Consider the following 21,836-nt stretch of genomic DNA (forward strand, 5'->3'; position numbering starts at 1 on the left):
TGCATGTATTGGCCACTAAATGAGATGTAATTATACACACGCAGGAACACAGCTCAGAAATTTGACACTTTTTTTGATTTATTTAATACCAATAAATTATTTAGTCCATAACAGCAAATGGGATTTTGCTGCTTACTGCAAAAAAACTCCTTGAGCAGCTGCTTTATCAGGATTATAGCAAGGAGGATTTACCTGAGATATCAGGCCAAAAAGGACAGATGTCTAATAGCAGGTTCACATTCAGTGCTAACTTCAGTTTCCTTTAACAGATTTATATAAATTATATAAAAGTGCCAAAATTTGTGAGCTTTCCTCCCGGAGCCATTAATTGGCCATTATTTTCATCTTGTGAAAAATATTTTACTATAGAATTTCAACCACCGAATAAATTACTCTTATGTCTTTAATGCTTTTCACTGTAAATTAAATCTGTAACTTAAAAACGTCTGCAGAGCTCCTGCAGGCACATGTTACATGTTGCTCCACTGGTTTGGTGACTAATGCTGCTATTTAGCTCTATACAGGTCAAGGGACTAGCTTTTCAACCCTTTGACAGCACTCGTTCAGAAATCACCCAGTGCCAGCTTATTCAGTTTAGTTAGATAAACGGAAGAGAATGGAAGGATGGATGGATGAACTATTCCATGCATAGGAGCCTATCCCAGACATTAAGTAAGAGGTACACCCTGCATAGGCTAACCATTTACCATCGCACCAGCAGCCACCTTAGAATCACCAGTTAACCTGGCAAGCAGTTGTTTGGACAGGTTCCAATATAGAACTTGGTGAGCTTCTTTCTCTCTTTTTTTGGCTTACTGGCTCACTCATGTAACTAATCTAAATACACAATCAAGTTATTTAGTCTATAATACAGCAGTAATAAACAGTGTCTAACCTTCTGTGAGAACTTATACATTCGTTTTACATACAAGTATTGTGTCCTATTCTCTCCATGTAAATCTGGTAATATATATAGTGCTTTTTTGCTCTTACCTAGCACTCAAATCATTTTTATACAACAAGCTCCATTCATAGACACATACACACAAACTGCACATGCAAACGTTTGATCGGGACTGCATTTACTATTTTTATTGAGATAATATTAGTAAAAAAAAAACAGGATAAGGTGAGCCAGCTGGCTCTGCTCTGCTTGATCACAGAGAGTATTCAAAGATCTAAAGAGGATGAATTAGCTGAAATTATCCACTTGACACTATGTTTTACTGTTAGATTTTTTTTAGCATTTTATTAATGTTAATAATAATAATAATTGGATTTATATAGCGCTTTTCAAGGCACCCAAAGCGCTTTACAATGCCACTATTCATTCACTCTCACATTCACACACTGGTGGAGGCAAGCTACGGTTGTAGCCACAGCTGCCCTGGGGCAGACTGACAGAAGCGAGGCTGCCATATCGCGCCATCGGCCCCTCTGGCCAACACCAGTAGGCAGTAGGGTAACGTGTCTTGCCCAAGGACACAACGACCAGGACAGAGAGCCCGGGGATCGAGCCGGCGACCTTCCGGTTAAGATGCGCTTCCCAACCCCCTGAGCCACGATCGCCCGCTATCGTTAGCCAGTATCCATCTTAAATCCAACAAAATAAAATTCCCTTCATCAACCAAATGACCCTTTTAGATGCCAGTTAATTTTCTTCTACGAAGTAAACTAATGATCACCCTTTAGACATCAAACTTTAGCAAGCTAGCCAAGCAAGCTAGCTGAGGTTAGCCAGGTGGCTGTAACCTGGCTTTACTCTGGAATCTGTTAACTGTAAGGTAAGCTGTTATTTAACTACTACTTACTATTTAACAGTCAGATCAATCAGGAGTTTGGATCAATAAGGTGACATTATTCGAGAAAGCTGCGACCTTAAGTTATGAGCACATGGCGTCTTGGCTACCGTGCTGCCCAGTTCGAGTTTCTGCTCATAATAATCATATGTTATCACTGGAATAAAAACCTGCACTGCTCATAAATTCTTTCTGTCTTCTGCACGCACGTCTCGGAAAGGTGCAAGCTTTAAAAGAACTTTATATTCAGTCTTTATATTCAGTCTTCAGCCTGAGTGCTTCATTTCATAAGAAAACTGGATCTTAACCAGAGGCAGCGAGACAGTTTGTTTGATTAGTTAAAAGTGTCCCATAACATGATGGATGCAAAGTATATTTTAGTGGAGTGGAAACACACAAATCGACTGTCATGATCGCCTTTGTCTGACGGTATAATCAAAAAAGAATTAATGACATGTTGGAAGACAGAGGCTATTTTGTACAGCATATGGAAACAGGTGTGTGTTGAATTTTTGGCGAGCTCTTTCTGTGCGCCTTGGCACAAGTTTAAAAACCACTGGACTGAGTGAAAAATAAATCCAAAGCAGGTTGAAAGCACATAAGAAAGGGAAGGTCTCTTCTTTTTAGTTGCATTGCAATCAATTTACACCTGGGCAATAAAAAATGTATATTGTTACAGCTTTAATGAAGTTACACTGCTTCGTGGTTATAATTTTGCACCAACTGTAGGACACGTTAAGCTTGGATTCAGTGGAGCTCCAGGGGAGCAAAGCAGGAAGGATGATATTTTTGAGATAAAATTAAACCTGCATCTTCTCCTGTGACTCCCCCACTCCATGTAAGGTAATTTTCCTCCAACACTGAACTAAAGAATTGAAAACGACTTCATAGTGTAAAACCTGCCAAGCACGAATAGCATCAGAAACTAGGTTTGGTTACCTGAAAGGATTATAACTTTAGGTCAATCATGCCTTGACTTTTTGCCACCCTCTGCACTGAAGGGAAACACAGCTTCAGGAATAGAAGCCCCATTGTTAGAGGCCTGCACTGTATTACATTACAGCATTTATTTGTGTAGTGGGTGCTCTCTGACCCACAGGGCAGCTGCTGTGCTGACAGATGAACGGTCTTGCGACTTCACACCTGGTCACAACATGTCAGTTTAGCACCTATGGATCGTATATGCCTCACACGTTTCACACGAAGGGAAAATGAAAGAAAATTCTTCTCAGTGTAATTAGAGATGAGGAAAAGTGCAAACGCCCGAGGCGTCCACGGCACATTTCTGCCAGTGGTGATCTCCTCCACTTGCTCAGACAAAGACATGAAATATGAGTGTATAAGATGAGCTGGGAGATAATGGTGACCTATGAAATAAAAGACTTATTTTCACCTCAGGAGAATGGTATTATGGGTATGGTGATGAATGTTGTTCTTTAACAGCCTCTTCTATTATCCATTAATTACCGAACAAGTCGGGTGTGAAATTGCCCTGAGAGCCAGCTCTGTGTGGTTGCTTTACTTTTAAGCAATCTTGTTTATTGTTCAGAAATTGTGCTAATACGTTAAAATTGATTTCAATTTAAACCATTTAGATGTGCTGGTACTAAGCAGATTTTAAATGCTTTCTCTGGGGAAATGGAGGGACCACAAAACACCTGCTTCCTGTCAGCGATTTGTTCCAGAGCTTTTCTGCGATGCTAGATGTGTAGAATATTCGCATAATTAGCAAATTATTTCACACAACAAACATTAGCTGAATTACAGTAAATCAACAAGACGCAGTCTGAGGCATCACCTGTCAGCGTCTACTCTGCATTATGGATTAAAGTTTAACATACATTTATGAAACCTGCTGCAAACATATGCATTTCTATATCCTTTGGGATGACCTGAGTTATTGTGCTTTTGTGTGGTGCATTATGTGTTAATTTCCCTGTGGTCATGATTTGGAGTTTTATATGTGGTGGCAGTAATGATAGACTCTCCTGCGTCACCACACAAATTCCTAATGTGGGTTTCTGGTTTCAAAAGTCATGACCATTTTCGAACACTGTGAGAACACTGTGTCACCATAGAGTAGTGGACCCCACACATTGCTAATGCAACAAATTTTTAGCTGTTAGAGTTGAGTTTTAAGTTCTTAGATCCTCTCTGGGGAACACTGGCGTAGAGATGTTGTGTTTGACCCTTGTCTGGTTTTGATAGTGTTAGGTTTCGTATTGTTGATTGTCATTTATGCTTAGAAATATCTACTTATATATGCTTAGAGTTTTATAATTAGTTTTAGATTGGTAGAGGTTTGATCCTTAATAGTCTGCAAACTTTGTGTGCACACCTACATCCTGGGAGCATGGGAGAGGTCGTACCTTCTCTTATTGATTTATGGTAGGATAAACGTATCTATATCTGTTTTAGTCTAAGTGCCTTTTGTTTAGATGAACTGCTGGACTTCCAGACCAGCAGGTTTAGGGAAGTCTTTATGGGGTCACACTCTGACCCCACACACACACACACACACACACACACACACACACACACACACACACACACACACACACACACACACACACACACACAGTATTCTTTGTTCACATGTATACCTATGTAAGATGTTATATGTTAATGACCCTATGCATATTCATGGTACCACAATAAAAGGAGTGCTATGGGGAACCTGGCTGAGAGTCTGACGGAGGTCAAGTGGTGGAACGACACTTGGCTCCAGGCAGGTCTCCCTCATGCATGAGTAACACGAAGAACTTTGCCCACTTGGTGTTCAATGCTTTTGCTGTGTTTTTAAATTGTCTCGTTCCAGCGGTGGGCCTGTGCTAGACAGACCCAACAGATAGTCTCAGAAAAAGAGTTGGAATTTGGCAAAGACCTTGGTTTTGGTAAGAATAAACCTTTTACAATGGTAAATGCATGTTAGAGTTCTTGGTTACCATGGTGCGAAGTTCCCTGCAATAGACAAGTATCCTTTTCAGGGTGTACCGCGCCTTTCGGCATATGACAGTTGGTATAGAATCAAGCCCCCTTGCCAGGTTGGTTGCAAAGCGGCTTGCAGATGTACAGCAAATGTAGCTTTAAGGCATTAACCACTTGGATGTACAGAATGTTATCAGCAGAAAAGCTGGACTGATCTTGACTTCATGCCCTGGCTCAAAGTGCCAAACCTCAATTTAAAAAACAGTAAAAATCTACTGGCACTACTGGTCCACCGGGACCATTTACTTTAGACCATGAAAAAGATTTAATAAGATTGCATTCAGCAATTATCTTAATTAAGTCTGGTCCAAACACTAAACAGAGCATCATTATCATCCAAAGGGCTTCACTGATAGCAATGAAAAATATTATTTTTTTGACTCTGTTGTGTTTTTTAAAGTGTAAATTGCACATTAATTTAACTTAATAAATACAACAGTATTGGTGAGCTGCTGAAGAATTTGCATGTAAATGATGTCTGGTATCCCCATGCTGGTCCAGAGGTAATTGCAGCCTAACGCACACTCTAAATGTCTTCTCAAAACACTGAAATCACTGCAGTGCATTCACACATCAATAACAGGCCCTGCTATGGTGTTGTTAAATGGTCATATCGAGTTCAGTTATTGCTAAACAATTCACTACTGAACATTTTAACAGCACAGTCTGTTGGCTGTCATTGAATTTTATTTTGAAAGCATATTTTCTATCTGGAAACCGTCTTTTTGTACTTTGTGCGAGCTAAGCAGAGGACACATTTCCACATAAAACAGACAACCTCACTATATCTGTCTGAGAGATGTAATAACCCCAGGTATTTATTTATTTAGTGCTCCAGGTGGAAAACTGCCATCCTCTATCTCTTCTTTGCTGCTCTGGCCCTTGCTTCACCCACTCCAGTGGCAGATTGATGTTTCAGAAACCGCAGCAGCAGATCTGAATTGCTCCAGCTTGTTGTAGCAGTCCAAGAGAATCATCTGAAAATCATCCATGTCAGCTCTAAATTAACCGATATATTTTTTTCAGTTATATGTTGACCGTTGACTCTTGTTGTAATTTTGCTTCTATTACTCAGCTGCAGTTGATAATAGGCTGATGGTTAAAAAAAACACATCTGATTAAAAATTAACATCTGAGACTATCGGTCCCTCCTTTTTTCTCTCCATGTTTGACTCAAGTACATAATTAAAAACTGGTCACAAGTATTGATTTTTAATAACTTCTTTTTAGTTTTAACAAACTAACCTGTAATTTTCCCAATGTAAAGTCTTCATTATATTCTTTTATAAATCAATATACTATATATTGATTTTTTTAAACAGATGTTGAATTTTATCATTTCACACTTTTTTAATGCCGTTCCCACAGTCACACTCTGGTGATGCATCCGGCAATTTAGGGTTCAATTCCGTGCCCATGAACAGGATCCAGGAAGCAAATTACCAACTGTTTGATTAGCAGATGTCCTGCTCTGCCTCTTGTGCCACAACCACCTGAGACTTTAGGCTAAGGTACGCTAAACATGATTTCTGTTAATCCTCACCATCCTAGAGGATCCTATTGATGTGTATAGTTTTCCTTCTTTTACTTGCATTTCAGTTGGGAGTTTGATGACATCAGAGCCAGTGAGCTGTTGCTCTGAGGCCATAATTTACTCTGTAATTTACAGTTTGAGTTCTTCAAATCTCACTCTCTCTCAAGTGATGGAGACACAGAGACTTATTGTACTTCATAATTCTCCCAAGTGCCTCATCCAGGGAGCCCAAGGCACACCATTCTGACTCTATAGCTGTGATGCTGTTACAGAATGAATGTAGAGGTGTTTTTTTTTTGTTGAAATTTTAAAAGTAGCCTTGGGAGGTTAAAGCTGCAGAAGGCAGAAAATGCACGAGCTGAGAGTGTCTCTTCTAAGCCCCTTCTACCAGATGAGAATAATGGTTTCACACAGGAACTGAATACCACTCTCCCAGGTGAAAGTCCGCCACTCCACCTTACTTCCAAAGTACTTTTTTGCTCTTTGTTCTACTTTATAACATCACACACCTGACCTCATCTTAAAAGACCTGTGATTGGCCAACGTCTCCCATCACTAGATAGATTTTCTAAAGCTGAGAAGAAATGCAGGAGATGAAGTTCCCTCTCATACACCATGAATTACTATATGACGTGCACGTTATTATCCCATGGAACCAAAAACAATTCACCAACCTCAACTTTAACGGCTAATAAAGATTTTTGAGTCGTCACTTGTAAATGTAAACTGGTTTTAAATGTCACAACACAAAAACTGTGATTTAAAGATGATTAAGAAATCTTGCAAACGAGGAAAAATTTATCTAGTTTCACTAAAATCTGACTGATACTGAAAATTGAAATTCTATTAAATCTGACCAATAGTAATGATACGTGTGAATTAACCGTCAGTTCTTTGGCCATATGAGGTAAAAATTAATAGTTTGATATACTTCCTCTTGTTTTTACTGGATCCTGGTAAGATGTGACACACTGCTAGTGCCAGAAGATGATGGCAAAGAATATCAAAGCCATATAATAAAGTAAGAAATATTCCAAAAATGTCAAAAAGTCTGGTGTGGAGTCGTTTGATAGCGGGGGAATAGTTTTAAGTCAATATCAAGCAGTATTTTTGCTTGAAATGCAAATGCCTGTAGATCAGCACCACTCTTTTGCAGCTTGGCAGATCATTTGATCAGTAACATCATGATTATGTAACCCTAAAAAATATATTGCACTATGGATGCACACCAGCTTTGCTTGCTCATAGTGTCAGCTCAATTTGAATTTTCATGGGTTGCTATGGTGTTGTTAAATGGTCATATCGAGTTCAGTTATTGCTAAATAATTCACTACTGAACATTTTAACAGCACAGTCTGTTGGCTGTCATTGAATTTTATTTTGAAAGCATATTTTCTATCTGGAAACCGTCTTTTTGTACTTTGTGCGAGCTAAGCAGAGGACACATTTCCACATAAAACAGACAACCTCACTACATCTGTCTGAGAGATGTAATAACCCCAGGTATTTATTTATTTAGTGCTCCAGGTGGAAAACTGCCATCCTCTATCTCTTCTTTGCTGCTCTGGCCCTTGCTTCACCCACTCCAGTGGCAGATTGATGTTTCAGAAACCGCAGCAGCTGTCATGGTCGGACGGTCCTTCCCGGAGCGACCTGTCTGTGTGTGTATGTGTGTGCTTCTCTCTCTCTCCTCCTCCACCCAGTGGCTGACACACCTGCACCTAATTTGCCATCCAGCTGTCACTGATCATCCTCGTTGTGGACTGAGGTACTTAACTATGTGTCTGGATGGCAGTCGACGCTGGATTGTACTGGAGGCTCGGTAGTAAAGAGTGTTTTCTTACTTTTAACATAGCCTTAGCCGGCTACCCTTCTCACCTGTAGCTGTCGTCACTTGTTTATAGGAGGAAGTGATACGGAGCAGAAGGTTGGAGAGAAGGAGTCCGCTGGATTAAGCCCTCGGAGGAGAAACACACTCAGATAATCACTTGGGAGACTCACCTGCACACCACTGGGAATTTGGAGATGATCACCGTTGGATTTTTGTACTTCGCTTTGTGACTGTTTTGAGCACTGTAAATAAACGCACTGTTTGCTTCGCATCCAGAGCTCCGCGACTGAGTCTGTATTTCCCCCATTACCCGTGACAGAACAATCCAGCCAGCTATGGACTCAGCGGACTCAACCCCCGTCCAGTGCGAGCTCGCGCTTCAAGCTGAACGGTTGGAGCGGCATGAACAGATGCTGCAGCATGTTGCCAAGGAGCAGTCCGCGCTACTACAGGTGGTATCTGAACTGAAAGGTATGTTGCTTGCTACACCTAGGGCACCCATTCAACCACCAGAGCCCAGTACACCACCACAACCACCAGTGGAGCTTCTAAATATAGCGGCGGCCTGTCCCCTTCCCCCATCTCCGCCTCCGCCTCAGCGAGAACACACGTTCCCTATACCTGAAAAATTCAGTGGAGAGTTGGACAAGAGCCGGGGGTTTTTGGCTCAATGCTCTCTGATTTTTAGGCAGCAGACTCGAGCTTATGCCTCTGATATCGCCAAGATCACCCTCATGGTGGAGCTCATGACTGGACGAGCGCTACTCTGGGCTCAAGCAGTCCTGAGCGCCCAATCCTCCATCTCATATAGTGATTTTTTAAGCAAATTTCGGTGTGTGTTTGACAAAGGCTCTAACCCTGACAGTGCTGCTCATCGCATGTTTACTTTAAAGCAGGGCCGGCGAAGCGTGGCAGACTTCTCCGTGGACTTTTGGATCCTGGCCGAGGAGACGGGTTGGGAGGAAAAGGCGCTCCGAGGAGCATTCCTAAACAGCTTAAACGAGAATGTCAAACGTGAGTTGGCCACTAAAGAGCTTCCTAAATCGTTAAGTGCCCTGGTTAACATGTGTATCAGTCTAGACGACCATATGCGGGAGTTTGGCAGGCGGACTGGAGATGGGCGACGGTCAGTAGGGGTCGTAGGAGTTTCGACTGGACTCCCCTCTCTCGAGTGGAGAGAGGAGGGAATGGACTCACCTGCTGACGAGGAGCAACCCATGCAGCTCGGACGGACTAAATTCACCCGGAGCAGAAGACAACTGGTGGGTGAGTGTTTTGTGTGCGGGAAGAAGGGGCATTTCGCGGACTCCTGTCCCTCACGGCTAAAAGACTCAGCCCGTCAGTAAAGGTGGGGATACTGACGGGTGCGCCGGTGAATACATTCCTCCACCTCAGCTGCCCTGCTAAATTATGGTTTCTTTCCCGCACCCATTCTTGTGATGCACTAATAGACTCAGGAGCTGAACAAAGTTTTTTGGATGAGGCTTTGGCCCACAAGATGGGTTTGCCTGTTGTTCCTCTCCCGGAAACACTCCAGGTGTCAGCGCTTAATGGCAGGCCTTTAGCCGCTGTCACTCACCGCACTCAAGAAATCACACTCACTCTCTCCGGCAACCACACTGAACAGATGTTCCTGTTTCTCTTCAAGGCACCTGACACACCCTTAGTTTTGGGATTCCCCTGGCTCCAGCGACACAATCCACAGATTGATTGGGCCAAGGGATGTATCGTAGGGTGGAGCACCCGTTGCCATGAGCAGTGTTTACGCTCTGCTGTGCCGGGTTGCATGTCAGACGATCTTGCGGGGCCGCCCTCTCGCCTCGACTTGTCAACCGTGCCAGCCGAATATCATGATCTAGGTCGAGTCTTTAGCAAAGACGGGGCCCAATCGCTGCCCCCCCATCGTCCGTACGACTGCGGGATTGATTTGCTCTCAGGCGCCCCCTTGCCCACTAGCCGACTCTACAGTATCTCGAAACCTGAGCGCGAGTCTATGGAGCGCTACATCACAGACTCCCTGGCAGCAGGCATCATCCGTCCCTCCACCTCTCCCTTGGGTGCGGGCTTCTTTTTTGTTAAAAAGAAAGATGCGTCCCTACGCCCCTGCATTGACTATCGGGGACTGAACAAGATCACTATCAAAAACAAATATCCTCTACCTCTGCTCACCTCAGCTTTTGAACTCCTTCAAGGAGCCACCCATTTCACCAAACTTGATCTCCGCAATGCTTATCACCTGGTCCGCATCCGCGAGGGGGACGAGTGGAAGACGGCCTTCAACACCCATCTGGGCCACTTCGAGTACCTGGTAATGCCGTTCGGACTCACTAACGCCCCTGCCATTTTCCAAGCCCTGGTAAATGACGTCCTACGAGATTTTTTAAACCACTTCGTGTTCGTCTACCTTGATGACATTCTGATTTTCTCCAGGTCCGGAGCTGAGCATGTTAAGCATGTGAGACTGGTGTTGCACCGCCTGCTGGAGAATCGGCTGTTTTGTAAAGCGGAGAAATGTGAGTTTCATGCCTCAACTGTCTCTTTTCTGGGTTTCATCATTGAACAGGGCCGGTTGCGAGCAGACCCGGCTAAGGTCAAAGCTGTGTTGGAGTGGCCTGTGCCCGGCACTCGGAAGAAGTTGCAAAGTTTTCTGGGATTCAGCAACTTCTACAGACGCTTCATCCGGGACTTCGGTAAGGTGGCATTGCCTCTTACCCAACTCACGTCGCCCAAACAGCCGTACCAGTGGTCTCCAGCGGCTCAGCAAGCATTCGACCGTCTCAAGAGCTTGTTTGCCTCGGCCCCCATCCTGGCCCAGGCTGACCTCGCCCTGCCATTTGTGGTGGAGGTGGACGTTTCTGATTCTGGAGTTGGGGCGGTTCTCTCTCAGCGCAAGGCAGGTAAATTACACCCCTGTGCCTTTTTCTCCCGTCGGCTCACTCAGGCTGAAAGGAATTATGACGTGGGCGACCGGGAGCTTCTTGCCATCAAGTTGGCGCTGGAGGAGTGGCGGCACTGGTTGGAGGGGAGCGAACATCCTGTTATCGTGTGGACGGACCACAAGAACCTCGCCTACCTCCAAGCGGCTAAGCGCCTGAATGCCCGACAGGCCAGGTGGGCACTGTTTTTTGCACGGTTTAACCTAACCATCACCTACAGGCCCGGGTCCCGGAATACGAAGCCAGACGCCTTGTCGCGCCAGTTCGCGCCAGACACGGACCCTGAGGAGAAGGAGAAACCCATTCTGCCAGCCTCATGCATCGTGGGGACCCTCACCTGGGAGATAGAAAGGGTGGTCCAAGATGCTCAGCGACAAGAACCCGACCCCGGCACCGGTCCAGCAGGTAGATTGTACGTTCCCTCAGCGGTCAGGGGTAAGGTCATCCACTGGGCACACACCGCACGGTTTACCTGCCATCCGGGCAGGAACCGAACTGTCACCTTCTTACAAAGGCTGTTTTGGTGGCCCTCTCTTTCTCAGGACGTCCGGGAGTATGTGGCCGCATGTCCTGTGTGCGCCCGAAATAAGATGTCCAACTCCCCTCCATCGGGACTCCTCAGACCACTGCCTGTCCCCAGCCGGCCGTGGTCGCACGTCGCTCTGGACTTCATCACTGGCCTCCCTCCGTCCTCTGGTAAAACTGTTATACTCACCATCGTTGACCGTTTTTCTAAGGCTGCCCATTTTGTTGCCCTTACCAAACTTCCCACCGCTCTAGAGACTGCCCAGCTCTTGACCCAACATGTTTTCCGCCTTCACGGCATTCCTCTGGACGTTGTTTCTGACCGTGGGCCCCAGTTCACCTCGCGGGTATGGAAGATGTTTTGTACCGAGCTGGGGGTCCAGGTCAGCCTGTCCTCTGGGTTCCACCCGCAGACTAATGGGCAGACTGAGCGAGCGAACCAGGAGCTGGAGGCCATGCTGCGCTGCGTCGTTTCCTCCAACCAGTCGTCATGGAGTGAGCAGTTGGCGTGGGCCGAATACGCCCATAACTCTAGCACGTCGGCCGCTACGGGTGTCTCTCCCTTCGAGGCGTCCCTGGGGTATCAACCCCCGCTCCTCTGCATCACGGAGGGAGAGGTGGCCGTGCCTTCCGTGCAACATCACATGAGGCGCTGTCGACGGATCTGGCGGGCAACTCGAGCGGCACTGCTGCGTACGAGCGCTCAAAACAAGAGACTGGCTGACCGCCGCCGCGTCCCTACACCGGCCTATCGGGTGGGCCAGCAGGTGTGGCTTTCCTCTAAGAACATCACTCTGCGGACTGAGTCCAAGAAGCTGGCTCCCCGGTTCCTTGGACCCTTTTCTGTGCAAGCCATCCTGAATCCAGTGACTGTCCGACTGGCCCTCCCGCGCAACATGAAGGTACACGACGTGTTTCATGTTTCTCAAATTAGGCCGGTCCGGACCAGCCCGTTGTGCCCGCCTCCCGGGCCCCCGCCACCCGCCCTGGATATCGCTGGCGCTCCGGCGTATTCCATTACTCGCATAATGGATGCCAGGCGCCGCGGTAGGGGCTTCCAGTTTTTGGTGGATTGGGCGGGGTACGGTCCGGAAGAGCGTTCCTGGGTGCCGCGGTCTGCGGTTCTCGACCACGCTATGGTGAGAGAGTTCCGCCGTCGGCACCCTGACAAGTTTCGTGGGTCGCCCGGGGGCTCCCGTTAGAGGGGGGGTACTGTCATGGTCGGACGGTCCTTCCCGGAGCGACCTGTCTGTGTGTGTATGTGTGTGCTTCTCTCTCTCTCCTCCTCCACCCAGTGGCTGACACACCTGCACCTAATTTGCCATCCAGCTGTCACTGATCATCCTCGTTGTGGACTGAGGTACTTAACTATGTGTCTGGATGGCAGTCGACGCTGGATTGTACTGGAGGCTCGGTAGTAAAGAGTGTTTTCTTACTTTTAACATAGCCTTAGCCGGCTACCCTTCTCACCTGTAGCTGTCGTCACTTGTTTATAGGAGGAAGTGATACGGAGCAGAAGGTTGGAGAGAAGGAGTCCGCTGGATTAAGCCCTCGGAGGAGAAACACACTCAGATAATCACTTGGGAGACTCACCTGCACACCACTGGGAATTTGGAGATGATCACCGTTGGATTTTTGTACTTCGCTTTGTGACTGTTTTGAGCACTGTAAATAAACGCACTGTTTGCTTCGCATCCAGAGCTCCGCGACTGAGTCTGTATTTCCCCCATTACCCGTGACAGCAGCAGATCTGAATTGCTCCAGCTTGTTGTAGCAGTCCAAGAGAATCATCTGAAAATCATCCATGTCAGCTCTAAATTAACCGATATATTTTTTTCAGTTATATGTTGACCGTTGACTCTTGTTGTAATTTTGCTTCTATTACTCAGCTGCAGTTGATAATAGGCTGATGGTTAAAAAAAACACATCTGATTAAAAATTAACATCTGAGACTATCGGTCCCTCCTTTTTTCTCTCCATGTTTGACTCAAGTACATAATTAAAAACTGGTCACAAGTATTGATTTTTAATAACTTCTTTTTAGTTTTAACAAACTAACCTGTAATTTTCCCAATGTAAAGTCTTCATTATATTCTTTTATAAATCAATATACTATATATTGATTTTTTTAAACAGATGTTGAATTTTATCATTTCACACTTTTTTAATGCCGTTCCCACAGTCACACTCTGGTGATGCATCCGGCAATTTAGGGTTCAATTCCGTGCCCATGAACAGGATCCAGGAAGCAAATTACCAACTGTTTGATTAGCAGATGTCCTGCTCTGCCTCTTGTGCCACAACCACCTGAGACTTTAGGCTAAGGTACGCTAAACATGATTTCTGTTAATCCTCACCATCCTAGAGGATCCTATTGATGTGTATAGTTTTCCTTCTTTTACTTGCATTTCAGTTGGGAGTTTGATGACATCAGAGCCAGTGAGCTGTTGCTCTGAGGCCATAATTTACTCTGTAATTTACAGTTTGAGTTCTTCAAATCTCACTCTCTCTCAAGTGATGGAGACACAGAGACTTATTGTACTTCATAATTCTCCCAAGTGCCTCATCCAGGGAGCCCAAGGCACACCATTCTGACTCTATAGCTGTGATGCTGTTACAGAATGAATGTAGAGGTGTTTTTTTTTTGTTGAAATTTTAAAAGTAGCCTTGGGAGGTTAAAGCTGCAGAAGGCAGAAAATGCACGAGCTGAGAGTGTCTCTTCTAAGCCCCTTCTACCAGATGAGAATAATGGTTTCACACAGGAACTGAATACCACTCTCCCAGGTGAAAGTCCGCCACTCCACCTTACTTCCAAAGTACTTTTTTGCTCTTTGTTCTACTTTATAACATCACACACCTGACCTCATCTTAAAAGACCTGTGATTGGCCAACGTCTCCCATCACTAGATAGATTTTCTAAAGCTGAGAAGAAATGCAGGAGATGAAGTTCCCTCTCATACACCATGAATTACTATATGACGTGCACGTTATTATCCCATGGAACCAAAAACAATTCACCAACCTCAACTTTAACGGCTAATAAAGATTTTTGAGTCGTCACTTGTAAATGTAAACTGGTTTTAAATGTCACAACACAAAAACTGTGATTTAAAGATGATTAAGAAATCTTGCAAACGAGGAAAAATTTATCTAGTTTCACTAAAATCTGACTGATACTGAAAATTGAAATTCTATTAAATCTGACCAATAGTAATGATACGTGTGAATTAACCGTCAGTTCTTTGGCCATATGAGGTAAAAATTAATAGTTTGATATACTTCCTCTTGTTTTTACTGGATCCTGGTAAGATGTGACACACTGCTAGTGCCAGAAGATGATGGCAAAGAATATCAAAGCCATATAATAAAGTAAGAAATATTCCAAAAATGTCAAAAAGTCTGGTGTGGAGTCGTTTGATAGCGGGGGAATAGTTTTAGGTCAATATCAAGCAGTATTTTTGCTTGAAATGCAAATGCCTGTAGATCAGCACCACTCTTTTGCAGCTTGGCAGATCATTTGATCAGTAACATCATGATTATGTAACCCTAAAAAATATATTGCACTATGGATGCACACCAGCTTTGCTTGCTCATAGTGTCAGCTCAATTTGAATTTTCATGGGATTTGTTAAGAATAAGGAAAATATAGACTATTACCAGACATATTCTTAAATATATGTATTAATCACACCGGCTGACTGCACACAAGCCTCGATGGTGAGAGAACTGCTCATCCAGGTTGCTGCACCTGTTTTTGATAAAATAAACTTTGAAATGAGATGCAAAAGCCTCCCCTTTAGGTTTCTCGCAGACACAGATGGTAGAACATGCTTAAAGTCGCACTCTTAATGCAATCATCATACACTTGACGAGCAGATTCACACTTATACTACTCAGTGATTCATGAACTGTAAATCAATCTGTTCACATAACACAGCAGGAGGAGGAAATGAGTCCCCTGAACTCCACCAAATGACTTCGAGCAGTTGGCATCGACCACGTTACGAGCCACATGTCAACCTCTGGCAGCGCTCACTGGCCAACGCTGGAGGTGAGGAAGCCCAGCTGAGATGGAGTGGTAGAGAAAGCCAGACACATGGTAAATTTAACAGGAATCAAAAAGCTTTTTTTCTGCCTTTTTTTCCCTACAAATATGTTTAAATAAGCAAGAATAAACACAGGAGAGCTGCTTTGTAATGCATATTCCCATTTCTTCTGGCAATTAAAGGAGGAGTGTTTTCTTTTACCCATAATGCAATTTCTGCCAGTTCATTTCCTGCTGGGAATAATTGATTTACCATAAAGTACAGAATACATATAGTTGCAGTGGCATCAGGTCTCTTAACAATTATAATAAGCTGATAATAAAATTATTGGCTTTGCCTTACTGATCCTGTGAGGATGTCATTTCCCAGGAAAACCATCTCACTTCTCTTTTCTTACAAAGTCATGAGATCATAGTTTCACAAAAGTCTTATTTAAACGCAATAATTCTGCCTTTATGGACATGAAGGAGGACAAGAAATTGTATGTCATTAAAGCGATGGTGAGTACTAAGTAGCCAATGAGAGCTAGCTACCTAAAATTGATTCATTAGTTGTTATTTGTTGCTATTTTCAGGATCACTGGTGTAGGTGTTCTGGTGTAGTGAAGACATGGATATGACTGAGGTGTAGTGTCAACGCACGCTTCAGCCACACAGACATAGAGAATGGTCGGCCAGTCCCAAGGGAAAGATGTGTACTCCCTGACAAGCTGGTGAGTGGTTGCTGGAGGTTGGAAGGTAAAATTGTTCAGAAAGAGGTACACGGTCTGCACCAAAAACCTCCTTGCGAATGTGCTAGTTGCTTAAAATTATGTGTTTTACAATTGGCTGAAATAGAAATGTTCTCCATCTCCAATTTGCATCACACATTTTCAAATTTTGCTACTGCTCGACTAGAAATTGGTGATTCTTTCAAGTTGTTGTCTTTCATGCAAACTACAGACCACTGCGGCAACCTGCAAGTGACCAAAGTTGGACCAAAGGTTTTTGGTGCAACATCTACTTTGTGACCAGTTTCACCCGGTGACAACAAACTCTGCAACCAGTCTGGCAACCACTTGCCAACCAGTTGGGGAATACAGATTTTTTCCCACTCCTAGGCCTGTGTGATAGAAGGGCTTTAAATCACCCACTACTGAGAACCAGCAGCTGTGTGACTTGTTAGTTCAGTTGATTACAAAAAAAGCAATTCGACATTTTATTTAAAAAAAAGCCTGGTAACCATATCTTTCAGGCTTAATTAATTAGCAGTGCTTTTAGTAACACATGTAAATTTCCCACCAAAGAGTGCAATGGACAAATCTATGTTTTGCATTATGCAGGATTTGAATAGAATCATTCTATTCTGCTTTTAAAACATCCAGTTTTAGACATTTCTCATGGTTTTGTTTGTTATTATACATGCTCTCATCACTTCCTGTTTTATTTTGTAGTAAGTGGTAAGGTCCAGTGCATCCCAGTAGGTTTTCCTTCCACTCTTTGTTCTTTGGTGAATTTCTTAAACTTGACCCAAATGGAGTCAGACAGCCAGATACTAAAATAATGAAAAAGCAACTTTAATGGGATTTGTGGAGGATAATGGCAGAGGTGTGGACTCGAGTCACATGACTTGGACTCGAGTCAGACTCGAGTCATTAATTTTATGACTTTAGACTTGACTTGAAAAAATGTTGTAAGACTTGTGACTTGACTTAGACTTTTTTAATGACCTGGGACTTGAATTGGACTTGAACCGGTTTACTTGAAAAGACTTGATATTTCACCCCAAATATAAAATGTAACATGCATATAGAGAAAATGTGATGTCATTCTGGGGTAGAACCACAAAGGATTCTGGGAACTCGTGGCAAGAGGTACTAGCGCACGCAGGCTTTTAATTGAAATCAGTTATACAGCGATAAAAAGAAACACAAAAATGTCAAGAAGCTGTTGTATTATTAACTGCAATAGCCGGTCGCATGACAGCCACGGGAAGCCGACGGGTAAAGAAATCGGTTGTTATCGGATTACGTCGTTGAAGAGAAATTGTTCGAGCCATGTTTCCGAAGTAACAAAGAGGCGACGGATGGCCTGGATCGCAGCCATTCAAAGAGCAAATATAACGTCCCAGAACACTCCAGCTCACATGTTAGTCTGCTCCAAGCATTTCCACAAAGGTCAGTCTTCTGTTGTAGTTAATGCGTCATTTTCATAACATAATTGGTGATATAGGTTACAAGCAAGTCTGACGCTGAACAGAAATTGTCGCGCTATGCTCCTTTGTTTATTGTGCATAAATAGTGAATTGTCCTGACACAATATTGTGTTTCGCTTCTGTTATTATGGTACATTGACAAAAACATACTTTTATTCACAGGATAAAACAGTTGTTTTGTATCACTAATTGCCCAGTACGATTACAGCATACAGTATTATTGTCACTGCTACATTTCTGTAACGCGTACCAGAAATTATTTCCACTACTAATTAATTACCGTTGAGCTCAAAGGTTATATTAATAAACGGTTAAGGAATGTGTATTTATGACGACGATTTGTGAGACTGGTAAACTTATGATACGTACGATGGTCTTTCGTTCTACACGGTGCATTTCAAGGTCCTGCACCCATCCGTCGGTAAACTGTACCTGGGCTTGTTGCAGTGACCGGAAGTTACTAAACTTCATGAGTGTGTGCACTCACTCCAAGAACCGTATGATTATAAATATGCATATAAATATGCTACGATGAGATAGCTGACTTCATCTAACTAGCAAATGTTGTCCAGGCTACGTTGGTGATGCAGTTTTTTTTAATGTGTATGATATTTTTGTCATGCGATTTTAAAGCCGGTTCTACAAGCGCATCCAAGAATAACATGCGGCTTATCTCAGAACTGTCAGTGAAAATTATTCTTGGAGCTAGGTTTAATTGAGCTGCATTTTAAAGAGGTGCAATTTCACAATTTGTGTATATTTTCTAAGTTCACTATTTTGTCACGTGTTGAGAAAAACACAGATTTAAAAATTACATGGTCTAATATTTACATTTAGCATAACTGCAACATTCTTTTTTCGTTTTTTTTTTTAAAGACTCGAAAGGACTTGAAATTCAAAATTTCAGACTTGTGACTTTACTTGGACTTTTACACCAGTGACTTGAGACTCAACTCTGACTTGCCTGACATTACTTGAGACTTGACTTGAGACTTGAGGATAAAGACTTGAGACTTACTTGAGACTTGCAAAACAATGACTTGGTCCCACCTCTGCTGGTTAGAGTTGCATGGATCGCAGATTTATCCGTTTTTTGTGAATATAAGCTGCTGACTGGTGAGCAGAATTTTCAGCTTGGTACGTTAGTGTTCATCAGTTAATCATAAAACATATTTAGTGCTTATAACAAATATATTATGCTAAATAAAGACAGATTTTTCCACAATGTATATGATAGTAAGAGTTAGTAAACCTCTATTAAAGTCTCCCTCTGCAGTCTGTTGTTTCTTAGATTCAGCATTGAAACTGAATTTAAAACAAAACATAGATGACATTCTGTAGCCTCATCAACCACCAAGATCTCACTGCCTACAGACATTCAGTAACTCTCATTGGATAATGTTAATAAATATCTTTCACTAAATATGAACGTTTTCTACCTGTCCTTGTTTAAATTATGAAAGAAGTTATTATGCCTGAGAATCTTTAGAATGTCGAATACTTTCCACTAAACAGTTGTCTTCTACTTTGGTTAGTTTTTTTAACAACCATTTAAAAAACATATTTTGCTTTTGTTTTATTTTTTACTGCAATTCCTGTAGAGTAGCTTTTATAGTGTTAATTCAGTATGTGCTACAAAATAAAAGCCTTTCCTTTACATTAGGTTTGTGGGCATTTTATTTTGAATTGTTCCAATCATGGCACTTCAAAGGAACAGCGCATCACAGGAACAGCCTGTGATGTCACAGTGCACATTCTACTGGAAAACCCTATAAATAGGGGAGACGTTCAACCGACTTTAGTGGATCTCGGATGGCAGAAACACAAAGCAACCTGGTTGTTAAAACAAAGACAAGGCGGACGCAGAGAAACGCATACGCACACGCTGACGCATCTACAATGGCAGAAGCAAAAATAGAAATGGTCATCACACCAAAACCTGAGGTTGATAAAGCCGCACAACCAAATACTAAAAAGTCTCCTGTGGCACAACCACCAAAGGAAACGGTTGTGAAACCAAAGAAACAAAAAATGCAAAAACAGAAAAGAGTGGCTGAAGAACCAAGAAGAACAATTACTCGGGCATATGCCCGGGCTCTTCTTGAAGCTCAAAACAGCACGGGTGATGGAGCAAACCCGAAAAATGAAGAAATGCAAAAAAACACTGGAGCCACTCCTGAAAAAGAAAAGGCTGAATCCCTCCCCATTTCAAATGCAAAGGAGGACATGGAGAGAGAGAGAAATGGGAAGAACCCCAGCAGACCAAACCCTGTGCCTAATGGAGGGACTTGGCAATATCAACCCATTCCCACATTTAGACCCCCGTTTAATCCCTGGCACGAGATTGCTGCTCTCAGACACCAACTGGAAGCCTCCCAATACCATCAGAACGACCTTTACTGTAAAATGGTAGGTGCAAACAAGAGGGCCTCTTATCACCAGTTTCAGGTGAACAAACTTCGTGAAGAAATTAACGAGAACGAGCGAAATCACGAGGAAACGATCAAAGGCCTCATAGAGCAGCTGGAAGAGGCTTCTAGTAATAAGACCTATGACATCAGTGAGACAGACACTCTCGTGAGTGACAATGAAGCTATGGTCATATTGGATGAGGTGATTGCTACCCTGCAGGACCAAATCAGCCACCCTACCACAGAGCAGTGTGTGGAGTCTGCCACTCCAACCACAGAGGCTTCACACACTGACTCTGTAGGACTGAAGTCCTCTAAGGAGGCTGAATTTGAGCTCAAATGTAGGATTCAGCAAGAGCAGATTGAGATGCTCCAGAAACAGCTCCTAGCAGCTCAAAATCAGCTTGAAGAGCAGGCCGTTAAACATAGGCAGGAGCAGGAGACACTCAACCTGGAAATCAGTGACCTGAAATCCCAGCTCTGCCCCAACAAGGCCCTTCATGATTTGAAGCTAGAGTCTCTGGAGCGAGAGCTGAAAGGGGCCAAAGCTTCCTCACTTAAAATCCCACAGCAGCACAAAGAACAAAATTCCACTGCTGCAAATGAAATGCACAAATTTGAGCTTCCGAAAGAAAACGAGACTGGAGAACAGGAGAAGATGGGAAAAGAGGACTCACGGCCATCCACTGCAAGGTCTCTGCAGGAGCCTCAGAAAGAAAAAGACACCACAGAACAACAGAAGATAGAAAAAGAAGAGTCAGCTGCATTTTCTGTACAGGAATCTTTGCAAAGTGTACAAGACAAACAGAAAATGCTTAATGTCAAGGTGGCTGAACTCAAGACTGAAGTCAAGAGCCTGCCAGAGATTCCGCCAAGGAAGAAGAAGAACAAGAAGAAGCGGAACTGTGCGCGTCCCCAATTTCACATAATTGGTGTCAACATCAAGTCCTAAAAATCATATTTATATACAACTAAATTGTCAGTGAACATTTGAACCCCTCTCGGTCAAGACAGAAGGCCACCCCTTCCTGAGCCCGGTTCTGTCAGAGGTTTCTCCCTATTAAGAGGGAGTTTTTCCTCTCCACTGTCGCCAAGTGCTTGCTCATAGGGGATTTGGGGGCTTTTTTTAACACCAACCACTGAAAAGTTCACTGACATCAAATTTAAGACTCAGCAAATATGGAAATGGATCATTCATCATCAAGTGAGGAATCATCCATTTAAAACATGTTTGCTGAGTCATATTTAGTTGTATATAAATATGATTTCTGTCACACTAAGGCCAATCACAGACTAATTTGGACAATTGGTAAAAAATAAATAAATTGAAAAAATTGAAAAAAAGTAGTTGTGTCATTGTTTCGTGTAGATTTCAAATAACATGCCATTTTATGTCAACATATTTCTGTTACATTTGTAGTGCTCGTGGTTTTATATTCTTATGATCCCGTTTGTTTGATGAGTATATCCTTCTGCCTTGCTTCACATATTTACTGCTGCTTGGCTAGCTTTAGTCATGCTAGCATCAGCACGGGTAGAAACAGATACACATCAGAGACATCACATGTAGCTT

General features: G+C 43.2%; 2 protein-coding genes across 3 annotated transcripts in view; one reads left to right on the forward strand and one right to left on the reverse strand.

Moving 5' to 3' along the window:
* Nucleotides 1-21,836, reverse strand: part of LOC146555524 (ankyrin repeat- and BTB/POZ domain-containing protein 3-A) — a 283,020-nt gene that overhangs the window by 88,754 nt on the left and 172,430 nt on the right. The window lies entirely within an intron of this gene.
* On the forward strand, nt 19,637-21,215 carry LOC146555526 (uncharacterized). The gene is made up of 2 exons (XM_085252770.1): nt 19,637-20,139; nt 20,173-21,215. Exons 1-2 carry the CDS (start codon nt 19,665-19,667, stop codon nt 21,213-21,215), a joined length of 1,518 nt encoding a protein of 505 aa, XP_085108896.1. The 5' UTR covers nt 19,637-19,664.

This window comes from Mchenga conophoros, linkage group LG17 (assembly GCF_057382185.1).
Source record: "Mchenga conophoros isolate Kocher_MC1m ecotype Shallow Benthic linkage group LG17, M_conophoros_male_GT1.1, whole genome shotgun sequence".
Taxonomy (NCBI): domain Eukaryota; kingdom Metazoa; phylum Chordata; class Actinopteri; order Cichliformes; family Cichlidae; genus Mchenga; species Mchenga conophoros.